At 45.2% G+C, this 16,428-nt stretch overlaps 1 protein-coding gene and 1 pseudogene across 1 annotated transcript in view; both read left to right on the forward strand.

Moving 5' to 3' along the window:
* The first annotated feature begins 1,362 nt into the window (after positions 1-1,362).
* Positions 1,363-16,428, forward strand: part of Gpat3 (glycerol-3-phosphate acyltransferase 3) — a 56,054-nt gene continuing 40,988 nt past the window's right edge. The window contains exons 1-3 of the mRNA XM_059275256.1: positions 1,363-1,434; positions 1,727-2,032; positions 15,716-15,782. Of these exons, the coding sequence (XP_059131239.1) occupies positions 1,892-2,032; positions 15,716-15,782 (208 nt within the window). The 5' untranslated portion in view covers positions 1,363-1,434; positions 1,727-1,891. The remainder of the gene's footprint in view (positions 1,435-1,726; positions 2,033-15,715; positions 15,783-16,428) is intronic.
* On the forward strand, positions 13,680-13,791 carry LOC131921324 (small nucleolar RNA U13; annotated as a pseudogene).

Genomic DNA, 16,428 nt, shown 5'->3' on the forward strand with positions numbered 1-16,428 from the left:
TTTAAATTATGTTTTATTTATCTTGTGTGTGTGAGGCATGTCCTGGAGCACCTGGGGTCAGGGGGTAGATTGGTTTTCTGTGTACACCATGGGGGTCCAAACAGTTCAGCGTGTTTGGCAGCAGGCACATTTGTTGATGAGCGGTCTCACTGGCCCCAGACGCTGAGTTTTGAGAGTAAGCTCTTGACACTTTTTCCTTCACAACTTCCTAGTGAGGAAAGTGTGGGCTGCTGGTAGGAGGTGCAGAGGCGCTTCCATCTTCCTCCACGCCCCCTGCGGGTGGCGGCAGCTTTCTCTGCAATATTTACTATTAACACTTTCTATTCAGTTTGGTGGTCCTCCGACTTTTTATAGCTCCCCAAATAATTCCCGACTGTCAACTGTTCAACGAGTTTGGTCCTAAGAATTTAGAGCCGATTCAGTGATGGTCTGAACCCTAGGCAGTTTGCCCGCTACTGCTTTCAGTCGGCATCCCTTCTCAGGCTTATTCTTAAAACTGGTTGAGCTGTGGCGGAATACACGTGCAGGAATTTTTGTTCTTTGTTCTGGTAACCGCTAGCACCCTAGCGGCGTGGGACGCGGACCCCCGGGAAGCTTGTGCGGGTTGTGTGAAGGTTAGCATTTGCTCAGCATTTTCTGCAGTCTGTGCTCTGAATGTGGGTGTATGCCAGGGAAGCTTAGGCTGGAATCTCCTCCAGGGAGGGGAGTGACAAACAGCCCCCCCCCCCCGCCCTTTTAAGGGATCTGGCTATTTAGCCCTAGGCGGACTATTGGAATGCTGCACAGCCCAGACCCTTCTCCAGTCTCAGATTCCTGAGTGCGAGTGCTGGAATTACAGTCCTGCGACACTGCCACTCTAGTCTTCTGGGTCTATTCTGTGCCAGGTAGGTGTTGGCAGGGTGGTTAAGGCGACTTGTGGAGAGAAAGAGAGCGAACGAGCTTTCTCCTTCCCTGCTCAGTTAAGAGTCAACCCTGCGGCGGGCTAGGGTAAGGAAGGAGACGTGGGGGAGCCAGGAGCGGCGGCGTGTGACTGCTCACCTTGCCCTGCAGTTTCCTCCTCCGGAAAGCCTTTCCCTGGAGGTCGTTTGGCACGCTCACAAAACAAGATTTTCCGCAGCTTCCGGGACTCGTCAGGGGTTCATTCTATGGGTGAAGATGGAGAGTCTGCTCCCCAAAGGACCTTCGCTGGGAGCGCAGGGCACGGGGGCGGGGGAGAGGCGGGGCAGAAGGCAGCGGCTCTCTAGGCAGCGGTGCCCCCGGGACGCGGTCGGGCCAGGGGAGCTCCTCGTTGGGTGGCGAGGGGGGTGGGGCAAGGGCAGAGTGCAGAAAAAGGGCTCCCCGCACCCGAAAGCAAGCGGCTGGCTACCCGCATAGCCCGCAGCCCACGCGGAGGTGCAGGGAACCTGCAGGGATCCTCACTGCCCCAGGGCCTCGGTGAGTCACCGCGGGGTTGTCGCAATCGCCACCCGGAGGAAATCAGGCCCGGGGTGGGGCGCGTTCCTGGCTGCCTTCGTGAGCTCTGACCGCGCCAGGGTGTCCCCTAGGTCGCCGCCAGCTGGGTCTCCTCGTCCGGCCACTCAGGTCTGCTCCCGCGGCGGTGGCCACAGCTTGGCCTGGGCCTCTGGTGGAGAGTTAGCCCTCGGGGACAGCGGGGACCCAAGAGGAGGAGGGAAGGAGGTCGCGGTAGTTCTGAGAGTTCTCCCTCCTTCTCCCCTTCGCTCCGCAGAGCCAAGGGAGTGAGGCGGGCGGCGCGGACTCCCCGGAGCCCAGCTCCAGGTGGGACGCGGTGTTCTGCGGTGTTTTCCGAGCTGCGTTGGACAGCCTGGGACGCGGATAGCTACCTACCGCGCTCGGATCTCCTGGGGACCTCTCCCAGAGGGCGCGCCGAGACATGGAGGGCGCAGACCTGGCGATGAAGCTCCTGTCCACCTGGCTGACGCTGGTGGTCGGCCTCATCCTGTTGCCCTCGGCCTTCGGATTGTCTCTAGGCATCTCGGAGATCTACATGAAGATCCTGGTGAAAACCTTGGAGGTGAGTGAGTGCCGGGAAGGATGTGGAGCCCCGGCTGCTCTGAGAACTTAGGGAGCCGGGAGCGGCTGAGTGCCTGGACTTAGAACTGTGGGAGCATTTTGAGCAAAGGGTCGGGGGTAGGGGTTAGGGGTGGGGAGTGGGGATGGAGCAGGGACCCGAGAGAGTATTTCAGTTTCTAATCTGCTGTTTCAAGAAAGACTGCATCGCTATTTGCAGGGAGAGCCAGGCTGATCCCAACCAAGAGCACCAGTCCACCTCACAGGAACCCTTCCGCCTGGGTTCTGTCATCGCTGCTATTTTTTACTTACTGGATGAACTCTATGACAGCCAATTGCTGTATCAGCAGATTTATTACCCACTATGCCTCTGGAGCTGTTACTTCCCTCGAGTTTTTACAGCCCCAGGTTTCAGAGGTCCTACAGAGGCATCATGTTCCACTTCATGCCCAAGATAAGAAACCAGTGGCTGGGTGGCAGAAGAAGAATCTGATTTTGTTTTAGTGGAGTCATGGGGATTTTTTAAAAAATCTAACCAGGGACACTGGAATACCACCGCAAAGGTTCTCTGCCCTCAGCTTGGGCCTTCGGTTAGTTTCCACACTCCACTTCAGCTTGAGTTTATCCAGGTCTTTAGTAAAATTCAGAGGGCCTCTCCATGCAGGGGGGCAAGAGCTGTGAGATTCAGAGTTCAAAGGTTTGTTTGAATTTAGTGTGACAAATGGCAGTGGTCTTAATGAAGAGAGGCCCCTCAGGCTGTACAGATCTGCCTAGATTTGGTACCCAACTCTCATCCCTGTTTCTTAGTATCTGATCTAAGAAGGTAATCTGACCTCTGTACTTTATTTACTCATCTACCAAGTAGAAGAAGTACCAACACCTATTTGCATATCATTTTCATCTGTCTGTCTTTTTTTTTTTTTTTTTCAGAGCTGAGGACCCAAACCCAGGGCCTTGAAATGAACTAAATCCCCACCCCTTGGTTTGGTTTTGAGATAGGCTGTCACTCTTGGAGCCCTAGCTGGCTTTGAAATTCATGAATTCTTGACAGTCCATTTACCTCAGGCTCCCGAGTTCTGGTTTTCTGGATAAGAGGCATCACACTTAGCTTTCCACTTAGGGGTGTATGTGTGTGTGTTTTTCTGAGACAGGGTTTCTCTGTATAGCTTTGGAGCCTGTCCTGGAACTCACTCTGTAGACCAGGCTGGCCTCAGAGATCCATCTGCCTCTGCCTCCCAACTGCTGGGATTAAAGGCGTGCTACCACACTGCCCCACATAGTTGTTTTAAAATACATCAGTACAGGGAGCCCTCAGCAGGGTGCCTGTGTGTTAGGTGCGCTGTGTGTTTGCTACGATGAAATGACTGGTATGGTTGCTGTCTTCGTTTCTCCAGAGCCTCTACCACCACCTACAGCTGTGCAGGGTTTTTGTTAGTTTGTATGGGTTTTTTTTTTTTTTTTTTTTTTTTTGGCCGTACTTTTTGTCCTCCCATAGGACTTGGCTCTGCCTTTTCTTAGTAAAGGAGTGGTTCCTAGATGCATATCTCTAGCCCATGGCTGCCTGCTAATGCTTTCCTCCAGATCCTGTTGGACTGTCTCTTTGTGGCTATTTCTTTGCTGAATCCTTGAAGCCATATTAGATTCTTTATCTCCAGTCTGCTTCACACTTTTTTTTTCCCCAAGATGACATCTCACCATATAGCTAAGACTGGCCTTGAACTCTGGATCCTGCTGCCTCAGGCTCCCAGGCATTGACAGAAGAGGCATGTACCACCTTGCCAGCCAGCCCTCATGGTTTTTGTCTGTCCTTTCTTCCTATCACCATTACACAGTGTTGTCACACTGTGAGTTTTAGTTTCTTCCCCCCGTTGTTAGACATTCTAACATGCTCACTCCACACATGGCAGATGATCCTCTCCAGCCCGTGCTCCTGAAATGACTGGGCTGGTTTCCTGGGCAGCAGTGCCCTTTGGAGAACCAGATAAGGGGAATCATACACACTGGCTTCTAGGTGCTTATTACTGCCTTTCTTGCTTTAATCTTTCTGGACAGCTAAAGATATGGCAAGGAGGGAGTCACCACCTGGTTGTTCTCAGCTGGCAAATTACTACGTTTGATGAACTGATTGGCAGTCCAGGCTCTGACCTTGAGTTTGTTTGCCAGGGCCCTGAGTTTACTATCTAGAGCAGAAAGAAACTTCAGAGATAGTCTCTCTCTCCCCACATATGTATGAGTTTAAACCCAAGCAACTCACACATGCGCACACACACACACACACACACACACAGACACACACACACACACACACAGCACACATACCCTCCCACCACTTACACACACCATGTACACACACACTACATACAATACACCCCACCCCCATACATGCACCACATACTATAGCCCAAGCTAGCCGGGAACTCAGAACTCAGTATACAGTCCCATCTGATATCTGAACTGACTTCAGACTATCTTGGCCTCCCAAGTTCATATTTTGAATTACTGATGTGAGCTTCTATATGTAGTGTCAGAGGTGAGTTTCTTGATAATTGGGGAAGTTTGTTTTCAAAAGAGGTCTACTTTCTTTTCATTTTTTTTTTAATTAAAAAAAAAAGGGCTCTTTTTGGGGAGGCAGGATCTCATGTAGCCCCAGCTGACCTTATCTTGTTGTGTAGCTGAGGATGACCTTACACATTTGAACCCCCTCTCCTCACTTCCCAAGCTCTAGGGTTCCAAGCAGCACCACTGCCTCCAGTCTTTATGCTAGTCAAGCTCTCCACCCACCACGCTCCGTCTCAGAACTTTGAATTGGTTTTAAGTTGGTGTCCAAAGCAGAGAGTCTGATGGCATTTTCACACATGTCTGCCCCTCCCAGCTTCTCCTAAGCAATGGTATTCTAGTTAAAGCGCGTATGCTGTTGATCGTGGACACTGGGTGGGAGGCAATGTAAGCAGTCATCTTCATTACTAAGCGTTCCCCATACAGAATTTAGATAGAGATTCATTTTGTGAATTAGCTGACTGTCGGTCATGGCTGCCTGGAGCTCTTCTCAGGGACTCATCAGGGAGGAAAGGTGTGACCCCAGGGTTAACACTCTTTCCTCCATGACAGTGCTAGCTGTTTCAGAGACTTCTGGAAGGCTAGGCTCACCGCAGTGGATTGCTTTCTCCAAGTGCAGGGATAATTTTCTGTGGAATCATGACAGCTCTTTAGTGTTAGGACATCTTTAGTCCCCTGTGCATTAACAGTCTACAGAGTTAATTTTATAGAGCTGGCACTTGTGTTTCTCCCGTTCCTCGGTGAGTTCTCAGTTAACTTGGTTCTAGGCTGTCTCAAGAATGTTCTTTGGGGGAGATATACATACACACAGAGACAGACAGACAGACACACACACACACACACACACACACACACACATTGAGAGAGAGAGAGAGAGAGAGAGAGAGAGAGAGAGAGAGAGAGAGAGAACAAGTCTCACTGTTTAGCTTTGCCAGCCTGGGTATATATCCAGTTACAGGTCAGCAAGGGATACACAAGGAGACCCTGTCTCAAGAAACTAACAAGCAAATAAACAAAAACAAACAAAAGCAAACCACAGAGAGATGCTTGCCTTTGCCTCCCTTATCCTTGGATTAAAGTCAAGCGCCACATTGCCTGACTATATGCTGTTTAAAAAGGTCATTTGGCCTTGTCATTGTGTGTTTATCTTAATTTTATTTTATTGTTAATAGGTGGCTTTTTAAAGGACCATACTCAAGTTCTAGAGGTTGAACTGGGTTTGGATGCCTGCTGAAGAGCTTACTGTGGTGCTTGTTATATATATTGTCAGTTAGCTCCCTGAAACCACCACGTGTCATCCTAGCATACCAGGAGAGCTGAGACAGGAGGATTGCTCCAAGCTTGAGGACAGCCTAGGGTACAGAGTGAGACCTTGTCTTAAACAACATCTTGTGAGCCATCTTGATGGCTCATAAGAATTGTTATTATTGGGGCAGAGAGATGGCTCAGTGGCTGAAGGCACTGACTGCTCTTCCAGAGAACCTGGGTTCTATTCCCAGCACCCACGTGGCCTGTAACTCCAGCTCCAAGGGGTTCTAATATTCTCTTCTGGACTCCTCAGGCACTGTAAATATGGAACCCACAGGGCAGGGTAGAGAAGTGAACAGGCATGCATGCAGGCAAAGCATCCATACACATAAAATAAATAAGTCTAAAAAATGGAAAAGAAAGAATTATTTGTTACTATTATTATTTTGTTTTTTTTGAGACAGGATCTAAGAATTATTATTTTTAATTGTTACATGTTCTCTTTACTACATGGAATATATATATATATATATATATATATATATATATATATATATATATACACACGCACACACATATGTGTGTGTAAATATATATACACACACACATATATATATATGCATGAAAGTGGAAAGGACTATCTGGGGAAGAAGCTAGTGGGAGAGGGTGAATGGGGGGAGAGTGGCAGGTATGTGGTGATTGTGGTCAAAGTAGATGATGCATCTGAATGAAAATATCTTCATGAAACCCATCACTATGTACAATGAGTATATGCTGATAGTCATTAACAGGTAGTTACAGATAGTTTTTAATGGGTAGAAACAGAACAAAATCTTTTGATCTGCTAAAGCATATCAATATCACACCTATAAACACCAGCACGAAGTTAGAAATATCAAGATTTCCTTTTGTCTGACAAAGCGGTCATGCCTATAATCTCAGCACTCAAAAGGCTGAGGCAAGGCTGTTGGGAGTCTGAGGCTAGGTTGAGCTGCAGAGTGAGACCCTATCCTAAAAAAAAATCAGGAGCCTGGTGAAATGGCACTCGTCACCAAGCCTGCCGACCTGAGTTTGATCCCTGGAACCCACAGGCAGGGTAGAGAAGTGAGCACGGCAAGTTGTCCTCTGACCTCCACACATGCTAAACTGTACACGCCCTCAGAGAGTCTAGGAATCAGTACATGTGAGCTTTCACTCCATGTCTCCTTTCCCGCCCTCCTTCTCTCCTCCTTCTCTGTGTTAACTAGGACAGGATCTCCCTGCAGTGTGGCATTAAGGTAGTGACAGTAGCACTGAATATTCTAGCTTTGCTTTTTCCTTTAAAGAAAATATTTCTAATTTAAAAATTGTTACATTTATTTATTTATTGTATTATATTATTCTTTGTATATTTATATAATTATATATCAGTATTACTATATATAATTATATATTATTGTCTACATACTTGTAAATTTTTTTTTTTTTTTTTTTTGAGACAGGGTTTCTCTGTGTAGCTTCGCGCCTTTCCTGGAACTCACTTGGTAGCCCAGGCTGGCCTCAAACTCACAGAGATCCGCCTGGCTCTGCCTCCCGAGTGCTGGGATTAAAGGTGTGCGCCACCACCGCCCGGCTGTAAATATTATATTTATATTACATTATTTTATATATTTGCTATTATATACACACATATACATTATGTATATTTGAATACATATAATTATTTTTTGTGCATCTACTGCATTCTGCTTTCTCTGTTGCTAGATGTCCCTAGATATGAATACATGTCTCTGGTGTGGCAAGCTATTTGAAGACAAGGGCTTGAATATTCGGGATAGAATCAGTTTAGTGAGTCTTTTGACCAGTGATTTCTAAAGGGTATATAAGAATCTGCTAGGTAATATGTATGCCAAAGATTAGTTAACATTGGGGGAAATTGTTTCGGGATACAAGCTGAGAAGTAAAACTTCAGACTGAGGAGGTGTCCTCAGGAGAAGTCCCCCGATGGTCAAATGTATCGTCAGAATCTCTAGTGTGTGTGTGAGGTTTTCATGTGTATCCAACAGGAGTGTAGGTTAAACATTGCAAGGTGCTGCTGCTCTCAACATCCAGGTTAACTGTAAGGTTAGCCATTAAGGTGAGAGTTGGGAGGGATTGCTCTTCCATGGTCTGAGGTTTATGAGTAGAAAGAAACAAGGAACAGAAAGAGAATATAGAATTATGGACAGGAAGGAAGTGAGGAGGCTGTGGATACAGCTCAGTAGAGTGCTTATCGTGGGCACAGCCCTGGGTTCTTTTGCCAACCCCGAAAGAAAGGGCTAGATGCAAATAAAGTAGGGACAACAAGGAGTAACCTCCCTCCTTTTTTGGAGGAATAAGATGGAGGCACGGACAAGTTCTCCCATGTTTCTGGCTCTGTGGTCTCTGGCGGGTCACTTTATCACAGCCTTGGTTTCTGCATGTACCGATCCAATATCCTATTAGATCATTCTGAGGGTTAAGCTAGGAGAGGAAATGAAGGTGCTTGACACAGAGTTGGTGCTGAGTTTTAGTAGAGTTTAGGTTGGGACAGTATGACACTGTATTGTCTGCTCACAAGACTAAGATTTAACGTGTTCACTTTGAAGGTGAACACTCACTCAGCTGATTCTTCTTGCCTATTGCTCATTCTCTCATCTCTTTACTCCTCCATCCACCAAAGATTTTCCATCCTTTGGAAGAGGCATGCCCATGATTCTCAGGAGGCTATTACCAAGTTTTTGTAAAAGAGACTTTCTCTGATGTTGGAAATAGAATCAGTGTGCTAGAAGACCCAGGCTGTTTAGAATGAGCAATGGCAATAAAGGAAAGCTGCTTTTCATTTATCTTAATTCCACAGGGGCCTGTCATTATTCTTATTGATTGAGGGCAGGAGTTCAGTAGCATGCAGCTGTCAGGGGTAGAATCAGGTTTTCAGTTTAATCTGGAACCAAGATTTTCAGTCTGCCATAGGATAGACTCTGCCAAGAGGCTCTCATTCGGCTTCAGATAACAGCCAGCTGTTATTTTTGTAAACCTTACTATTTGAATTTTTAGATGATTTTATTTGTTTTCCTTATCTCTTTCTCCATCTTTTTGTTTGTTTGTTTTTTGAGACAGGGTTTCTCTGTAGCTTTGCGCCTTTCCTGGAACTCACTTGGTAGCCCAGGCTGGCCTTGACTCTTTCTCCATCTTTAGTCAATCCTTGACTCTTTACAGTTATAATTATCTAGAAGAAGTTATAATTGTCTAGGGTGAGAATCTTATAATTTTGCAAGCTTTTGGCTTGTTGTAAAATCAGACTTGAGGGCTGGGGATGTAGGTGAGTTGGTAGAGTGCTCTCCTGGTGTACATGAAGTCCTGGATTTGATTCCTAGCACCACATAAACTGGGCAAGGCGGCGCATGCCTATAATCTCAGCACTTGGGAGGTGGAGGCAGGAATATATATATACATTCACTGATACAATAGATCACTCATAATTAAAGAAGAGGAGATCATGAATTTGAGAGGGAGTGGTGGGGAACATGGAAGGTGGGAAAGGGTGGCATGAAAATGATGTAAATATGGTATTCATGTATAAAATTTTCAAAAAAAAAAAGAAAAAAATTTAAGGTTGTCCTCATCTTCATAGCCTGGAATACATCAGATCTTTTTCTTTAAATCTAGCTTGAAACAAACTTAAGTGAATTTGCCTCTTACAGGCTTTGGAAATTAAGTGGTGAGACGCTGACAGATCCATGACTTTTAGCTTTCCTCAGGGCCTGAAGACTGAGGTGAGGTGTAGGAGCAGGGTGGTAAAGCTGCTTCTGTATTCAGGGTCCTCTTGTCTGCATGGTCTTGAGGCAGAAGCATTCTGAGATTACCTTGAAGAGTCTCCAGAAGAACTACCGTGGGGCTCAGCCATGGGTGGAGAAGCTGGATGGTAAAAGACAAATAGTTTCCTGTTGGGCGACACACTGGTGGTCTTGGGGACTGCTCATTTGTGGCACCTAAACCAAGTGTGAGGTATGTGAGAAAGGAGCAGTTCATTAGAATTGCTTTGTATCCAACCATCTGGTGGGCACCAGGCAGGGGCTCTCCTTTCATGCTCCCCCATGTGCCCCACATCCCCATACTGGGGGTCGAACCCAAGGACTTGCACATGCTAGCAAGTGCTCTTTGCACATGCTAGCAAGCGCTCTCTACCATGTGCTGTCTCTGAAGTCCTCATTTTACTTTGTATTTTGAGATAGGGACTCAGTAAGTCATGCAGGCTGGTCTTTAATCACTAGAGTTAATGACTAGAGTTAGTGGAGGCAGGCCTTGGTTTTATGATCCTCCTGCATCAGCCTCCCATGTAGTTGAGCTTATAGATCTGTGTCAGACTCTGCCTGGCTCGATGATCTTTACTGTCACCTTTGGTATTGACCCTCCTTAGAGAGAGATGATGAAACAGATGTCCCAAGAGCTTAAAGTCTCAGCTGGGAAATAATAGGAAGACAAATTCTCCCTGACACCAGGCAGGCTGCAATGCCTCTTCACTTTCAGTGGTGGATAAGCATGCACTGGAAAGCAGTTGTCTACCCAGATCCCCAAGCAGTTGTCTACCCAGATCCCTAAGCAGTTGTCTACACAGATCCCCAAACAGTTGTCTACACAGATTCCCAAGCAGTTGTCTACACAGATTCCTGTTGGCTTTGAAGAATTGCTTCTCCAACCTTGAAATTTGCTTATCTTGAACAATCTTTGCGGACTTGGTTCTCTCAAATGGGGAAACCTTATGCATTCTCAAATGTCCTGCTCTTTGAGGGATGTGATTTGCTCTTTGAAGAATGTTGCTGTATATGACACAAGCCAAGCAGGCTAAACAGCAGAGATTTACCTTCTGTCTCAGGATTCTGAAGACTGGAATCCATGGGACTGGCTTCATTTCTCACTGTTTTTACACACATCTCTGATATTTTTCTTTTCTTTTTTCTTTCTTTCTTTCTTTTTTTTTTTTTTTTTTTTTTTTTTGGTTTTTCGAGACAGGGTTTCTCTGTGTGGCTTTGCGTCTTTCCTGGAACTCACTCTGTAGCCCAGGCTGGCCTCGAACTCACAGAGATTCACCTGGCTCTGCCTCCCGAGTACTGGGATTAAAGGCGTGCGCCACCACTTCCCGGCTGATATTTTTCTTTTTTTCTTGTGTGCACACAAAGTGTGTGTAGACAAGTGTGTGCATGAATATCCTTGTATGTGAATGTGGGTGCCTTTGTGACATGCATGTATAGGTCAGAGGACAACCTTGGGTGTCAGTCCTTCTGTCTTTGGGACAGTCAGTGGTTTTCATGATGTGTGCATGAAGTTATTGAGTTTCTGTGGATTCTCCTGTTTCTTCCTCCCATCTATCTTATAGGACAGCTGGGATTACAGCTGCTTGCCAACACATCTGGGGTCTTGGGATTTGAACTCAAATCCTCACACATGCACAGCAAATTCTTTAACCCACTGAACCATCTCCTTAGCACTATCTCTGGTATTTCTTTGGAGGGTCAAAATTTCTTCTTAAACCACTCATCAGGGCTCACGTTAAGGGCTTCGTTTTAACTGCATCACATCTTTTAAAGATCTGATCTCCAAATATAAACCTTCTGTTTTCAGCATGTGAATTTTGGAGGGTACACAATTGAGCTCTTACCTACTAAAAGTGCTCACATCTTCCATCATGCATATGCAATAATTGTTCTAGTCTAAGGTGCCTTTCTATGAAATATAAAATTAGGTGGCCACAATAGAAAGAGTTCTAAGAATAATAATGATTGATTCTTCACACAAATTTATTTTATACTATATTTTTTAAAAAAATGATAATAGATGTCCAAGCTTTAGGGAGAAACTATGGAAATTAACCTTTACCTCAGTTGAGAAGATGGGAATCCAGAGTTTAATGCCCGTGTCCCAAACAGGAATAGAAAGGATGTAGCCTGATGAGCATGGAGTCTCACAGTGGTGAAGGGCCACTAGAAGCCTGGGGGATGGGGCTCTATTTTTAGGTCTTCTAAGTTAGGTGGCAGAGTCCTGCTCAGCTCTGTACTGCTATGCATGGCTGTGTGCCGCTGTGCATGGCTGTGTGCTGCTGTGCATGGCTGTGTGCTGCTGTGCATGGTTCTGTGCTACTGTGCATGGCTGTGTGCCACTGTGCATGGCTGTGTGCTGCTGTGCATGGCTGTGTGCCGCTGTGCATGGCTGTGTGCCACTGTGCATGGCTGTGTGCTGCTGTGCATGGCTGTGTGCTGCTGTGCATGGCTGTGTGCCGCTGTGCATGGCTGTGTGCTGCTGTGCATGGCTGTGTGCTGCTGTGCATGGCTGTGTGTGTGCTTCTGTTCATGGCTGTGTGCTGCTGTGCATGGCTGTGTGTGTGCTGCTGTGCATGGCTGTGTGCTTCTGTGCATGGCTCTGTGCTGCTGTGCATGGCTGTGTGCTTCTGTGCATGGCTCTGTGCTGCTGTGCGTGGCTCTGTGCTTCTGTGCATGGCTCTGTGCTGCTGTGCGTGGCTCTGTGCTGCTGTGCATGGCTCTGTGCTGCTGTGCACAGCCCTGATGGCATCACTCCTTGACCTTGGTGTTGTGTTCTAGGCTATTTATTCTCTATCAGTTGTTTTCTTGCTTATTTGGAAAAACAAAATGTTTGATCTCTCTGTTTGAACATATACATCAAGCCTTCCAAATTTCTTTTTGTATATTAATCTATCTTTTTGTCCCTTCATGGTGCTTATATATAATTATAATTATTACAATGCATTTGACCTCTTCTTTTGCTCTTTCTCTTTCCTTTCAGGTTGGTCAATTTAGACATTAGTATCTAGGCTGGGTGTGGTGGTGCACACCTTTAAAATCTCAGCACTGGGAGGCAGAGGCTGGCCAATCTCTTGAGTTAGAGACCAGCCTAGTCTGCATAGTGAGTTCTAGGACAGCCAGGGCTATTCAGAGAAACCCTGTCTCTGAAAGAAAAAGATATTAGTATCTGAATTGTAACCTTAGATATCATTTTAATTGGTTTTAAAGATAAATCTATTTATCTCTGTATCTGGCTGTCTGTCTCTATTATCTATGTATCTATCATCTATCTGTTTGTCAATCTATCATCTATCAATGTATTTATTTATATCTATCATCTCTATCATCTACGCATGTATGTATGTATCTTTATTATATATCATCTACATATCTATCTGTCTATCTATCATCTGTTTATCTATTTATCTATCATCTATGTATCTATCTTTCTGTCTGTCATCTATCTGTCTTGTCTGTGTCTGTCTATCTATCATCTATGTGCTGCTGAGGATTGAACTCAGGGCCTTGAATGTGCTAGGCAAGCATTCTATCACTGAGCTACATCTTTAGCCCTTAATTACTAAATTTTAAACTCAAGACCTAGACTACCTAACAGGAATGGGGCACAGTATCTACAGAGTCTTTAAATTCTGTGCTGAAAAAAAAAATCCACCTGCTCCTTTTAGGTTATGACGGTAATATTAGAAATGCATAGGGAATGCACGAAGAAAGGGCAGGCTGTAGCTCAGGTGGTTGACTGCTTGACTTGCTCGCATGCGGCTCTGGATTTGATCTCCAGGCTTGCATAAATCAGGTATGGTTTGTAATCCTGGTGCTGGGGAGGTGGAGGCAGGAAGGTCAGTGCCGAGGGGCTGGGCTGGGGTCAATAGTAAAGTGCTTGCCTGGAATGCTCCAGCATTGAGTTTAGCTCCCTTTTCTTTTTTAAGTTCAAGGTTATTCTTGCCTACTTAGGGAGTTGAGGCCAGCCTTGGGTTATATTAGACCCTGTCTCAAAAACAAACAAACCTCAACCCAAAGAAACATGAAAAACCCATCTTGGGATCTTTCTTCAGTGTGGTGATGGGCATTCATGTCGCTGCATGAAATGTGTCTCCCCCACTCCCCCAACACACCATTATCACATTGGCACAGGACCTTTCTGATAGGAACTTAGAGGATCCTGTGACTTTTGGTGTGTGAAACAAATGAGCTAAAGTGGTCATTAAAAACACCTTGGGCCGGGTGGTGGTGGCACACACCTTTAATCCCAGCAGAGGCAGGCGGATCTCTGTAAGTTCGAGGCCAGCCTGGTCTACAAAGCGAGTTCCAGGAAAGGTGGAAAGCTACACAGAGAAACCCTGTCTCAAAACTCCCCGCCCCCCCCAAAAAAAACCCCAAACAAACAAAAAAAAACCCCAAACACCTTGGAAGCCAGGCTTGTTGGTGCACGCCTTTAATCCCAGCACTTAAGAGGCAGAGGCAGGCAGATCTCTGAGGCCAGCCTGGCCTAGGAGTGAGTCCCAGGATAGCCCAATTTTGGCATTTTTCATTATACTTTTAAGTATATTCAGAACAAACTGATACTTAATACTCCCTGGTCTTTTACTTCCCAGTCTGTACCCTCCCAATTACATGTTCCTTATGCATTTTATTATGTGAAAAACAGGTGAGGTGGTCTTCTGGTGATTTCTACTGATTTTTGTTTTTTCAATGCTGGAAATTGAACTCAGGACTTCATGCATGCAAGGCCAGCAAGCAGTTTTACCACCTGAGCTACATGCAGCCCATCTCCCTATTCATACATTTTTAAAAAAAGATTTATTTATTTTATGTGCATTGGTGTTTTGTCTGCATGTCTGTCTGTGTGATGGTGTCAGATCCCCTGGAGCTGGAGTTACAGACAGTTGTGAGCTGCCATGTGGGTGCTGTGAATTGAACCGGGGTCCTCTGGAAGAGCAGCCAATGCTCTTGAACACTCTCTCTAGCCCCATACATTTCTTTTTTTTTTTTTTTTTTTTTTTTTTTTTTTTTTTTTTTTTTAGATTTATTTATTTATTATGTATACAGTATTCTGCCTGCATGTGTCCCTGCAGGCCAGAAGAGGGCACCAGATCTCATTACAGATGGTTGTGAGCCACCATGTGGTTGCTGGGAATTGAACTCAGGACCTCTGAAAGAGCAGTCAGTGCTCTTAACCACTGAGCCATCTCTCCAGCCCCCCATACATTTCTTATGCATTGTAATATTATTTACCATTTGACATCATACCTTTAAAAGTGTAAGTGGTTTTTTTCAACACAGCATTTAGAGAATCACATACTTTGCCCCGCTCCCTTGGCTTGGGTTTTGCTGGGCCTTCTTTTCTGACCCAGACATTGTGGAAAACAGCCGTAACCTGTTTTCTTACTTCATTGCTTTCTCAAGAAGTAACTTAAGTATTTGTTGGGGCGTCATCAGTGACAGACAGCTATAGGAGCATACAAAAGACGCGTGTTAATTAATCCCACTGGGTGAAAATAAGACCACGACCACAGTTTTTGAGACAAATTTGAAGCAAGCTTTATTAAATACTGGCCAGGACTGTGGACACTGGCCGGGTCCATACACTGGATTTCCAGAGAATGGCGGAGAGTTAGTCCGGTGTTTATAAAACCCTGCAAGGCCACGCACTTCTCATCTTTGTCCAATTTGGGGCAAGCATGTGTCCTGATGAGCTTCCTGCCTACATGTGACCAAGCACATCCTGTGAAGTTGGGGCAGCCAACCTTGTTTACAGATGAGAAAACAGGTGGCTGGTTACCTTACATGAACAGCCCCAAGCATTCCAGGAGGTCATCTGTCCTTGGGCAAGTGGGGCTTACAGGTTAGAGGCATTTTTGTTTTCTAGCTCTCTTAAGCAGAGTAATTTAAACTTAAAACGTAACTTTAGCTCTCACACTAGCAATAGTGTGCATAGAGAATCCCTGGGGTGTCTTCCCTGATCAGACGGTGCCCAACCTTAGTTTTTAACGTCACTTCTATATAAGTGTGTTTCAGTGTTTACACGTGTCTATGGAAGAATTTCAATGAATGCTTCTTGTTTTGAACAGTGGGCCACATTACGAATTGAAAAAGGAGCCCCAAAGGAGTCAGTTCTTAAAAACTCAGCTTCTGTGGGTAAGTCTTGCTTTTTTTTTTTTATTACGATTGTTTAAATCTGTAAACAGTCTGTTGGTACAGCAGTGTCTTTATAGGCCTAAGGTTATTCATGGCTTTGTCTGTACTGTAGAACAGTAGCTGCCTGAGTTGTTATCAGGAGGGTTGGGCAGTATGTATTAGTTCCTCTCTGGGTTCTTCCATGTCTTATTTTACTTGTAAGGCCTGCATTTGAAGAGGGAGTTTGTGGCTTTAAAGATGTAGTCAGGGATGAGAAGAGATACAGGCAGGCAGTGTGTACTTTGTTACAGTACAAGCTAACATGAGTATTCAGCTCATTTACATATAATCAAGGACTTGGTGTGGTTCAATCTTTCACAGTGCTACATACTCACTACTTGTTTATTTGTTTTTGCGTTTTTTTTTTGAGGGGGGGAGGAGTTATTGTTGTCTCTGCTACATTTTCCAGTTGCTGTAGATTATATGGCCATTGTAATTATTCAGTTATTACACAATAGAATTTCTATGTTTCATACATATATTATTGTTGTTTGAGCTTTCGGATCTTTACATTGAAAATTTTGTTAATTTGAAAATATCAGGAAAAAAATTATTTTTTCTGTTTTGGTTTAGGGTTTCTCTGTGTAGCCCTGGCTGTCCTGGAACT

This window comes from Peromyscus eremicus, chromosome 10 (assembly GCF_949786415.1).
Source record: "Peromyscus eremicus chromosome 10, PerEre_H2_v1, whole genome shotgun sequence".
Classification (NCBI taxonomy): domain Eukaryota; kingdom Metazoa; phylum Chordata; class Mammalia; order Rodentia; family Cricetidae; genus Peromyscus; species Peromyscus eremicus.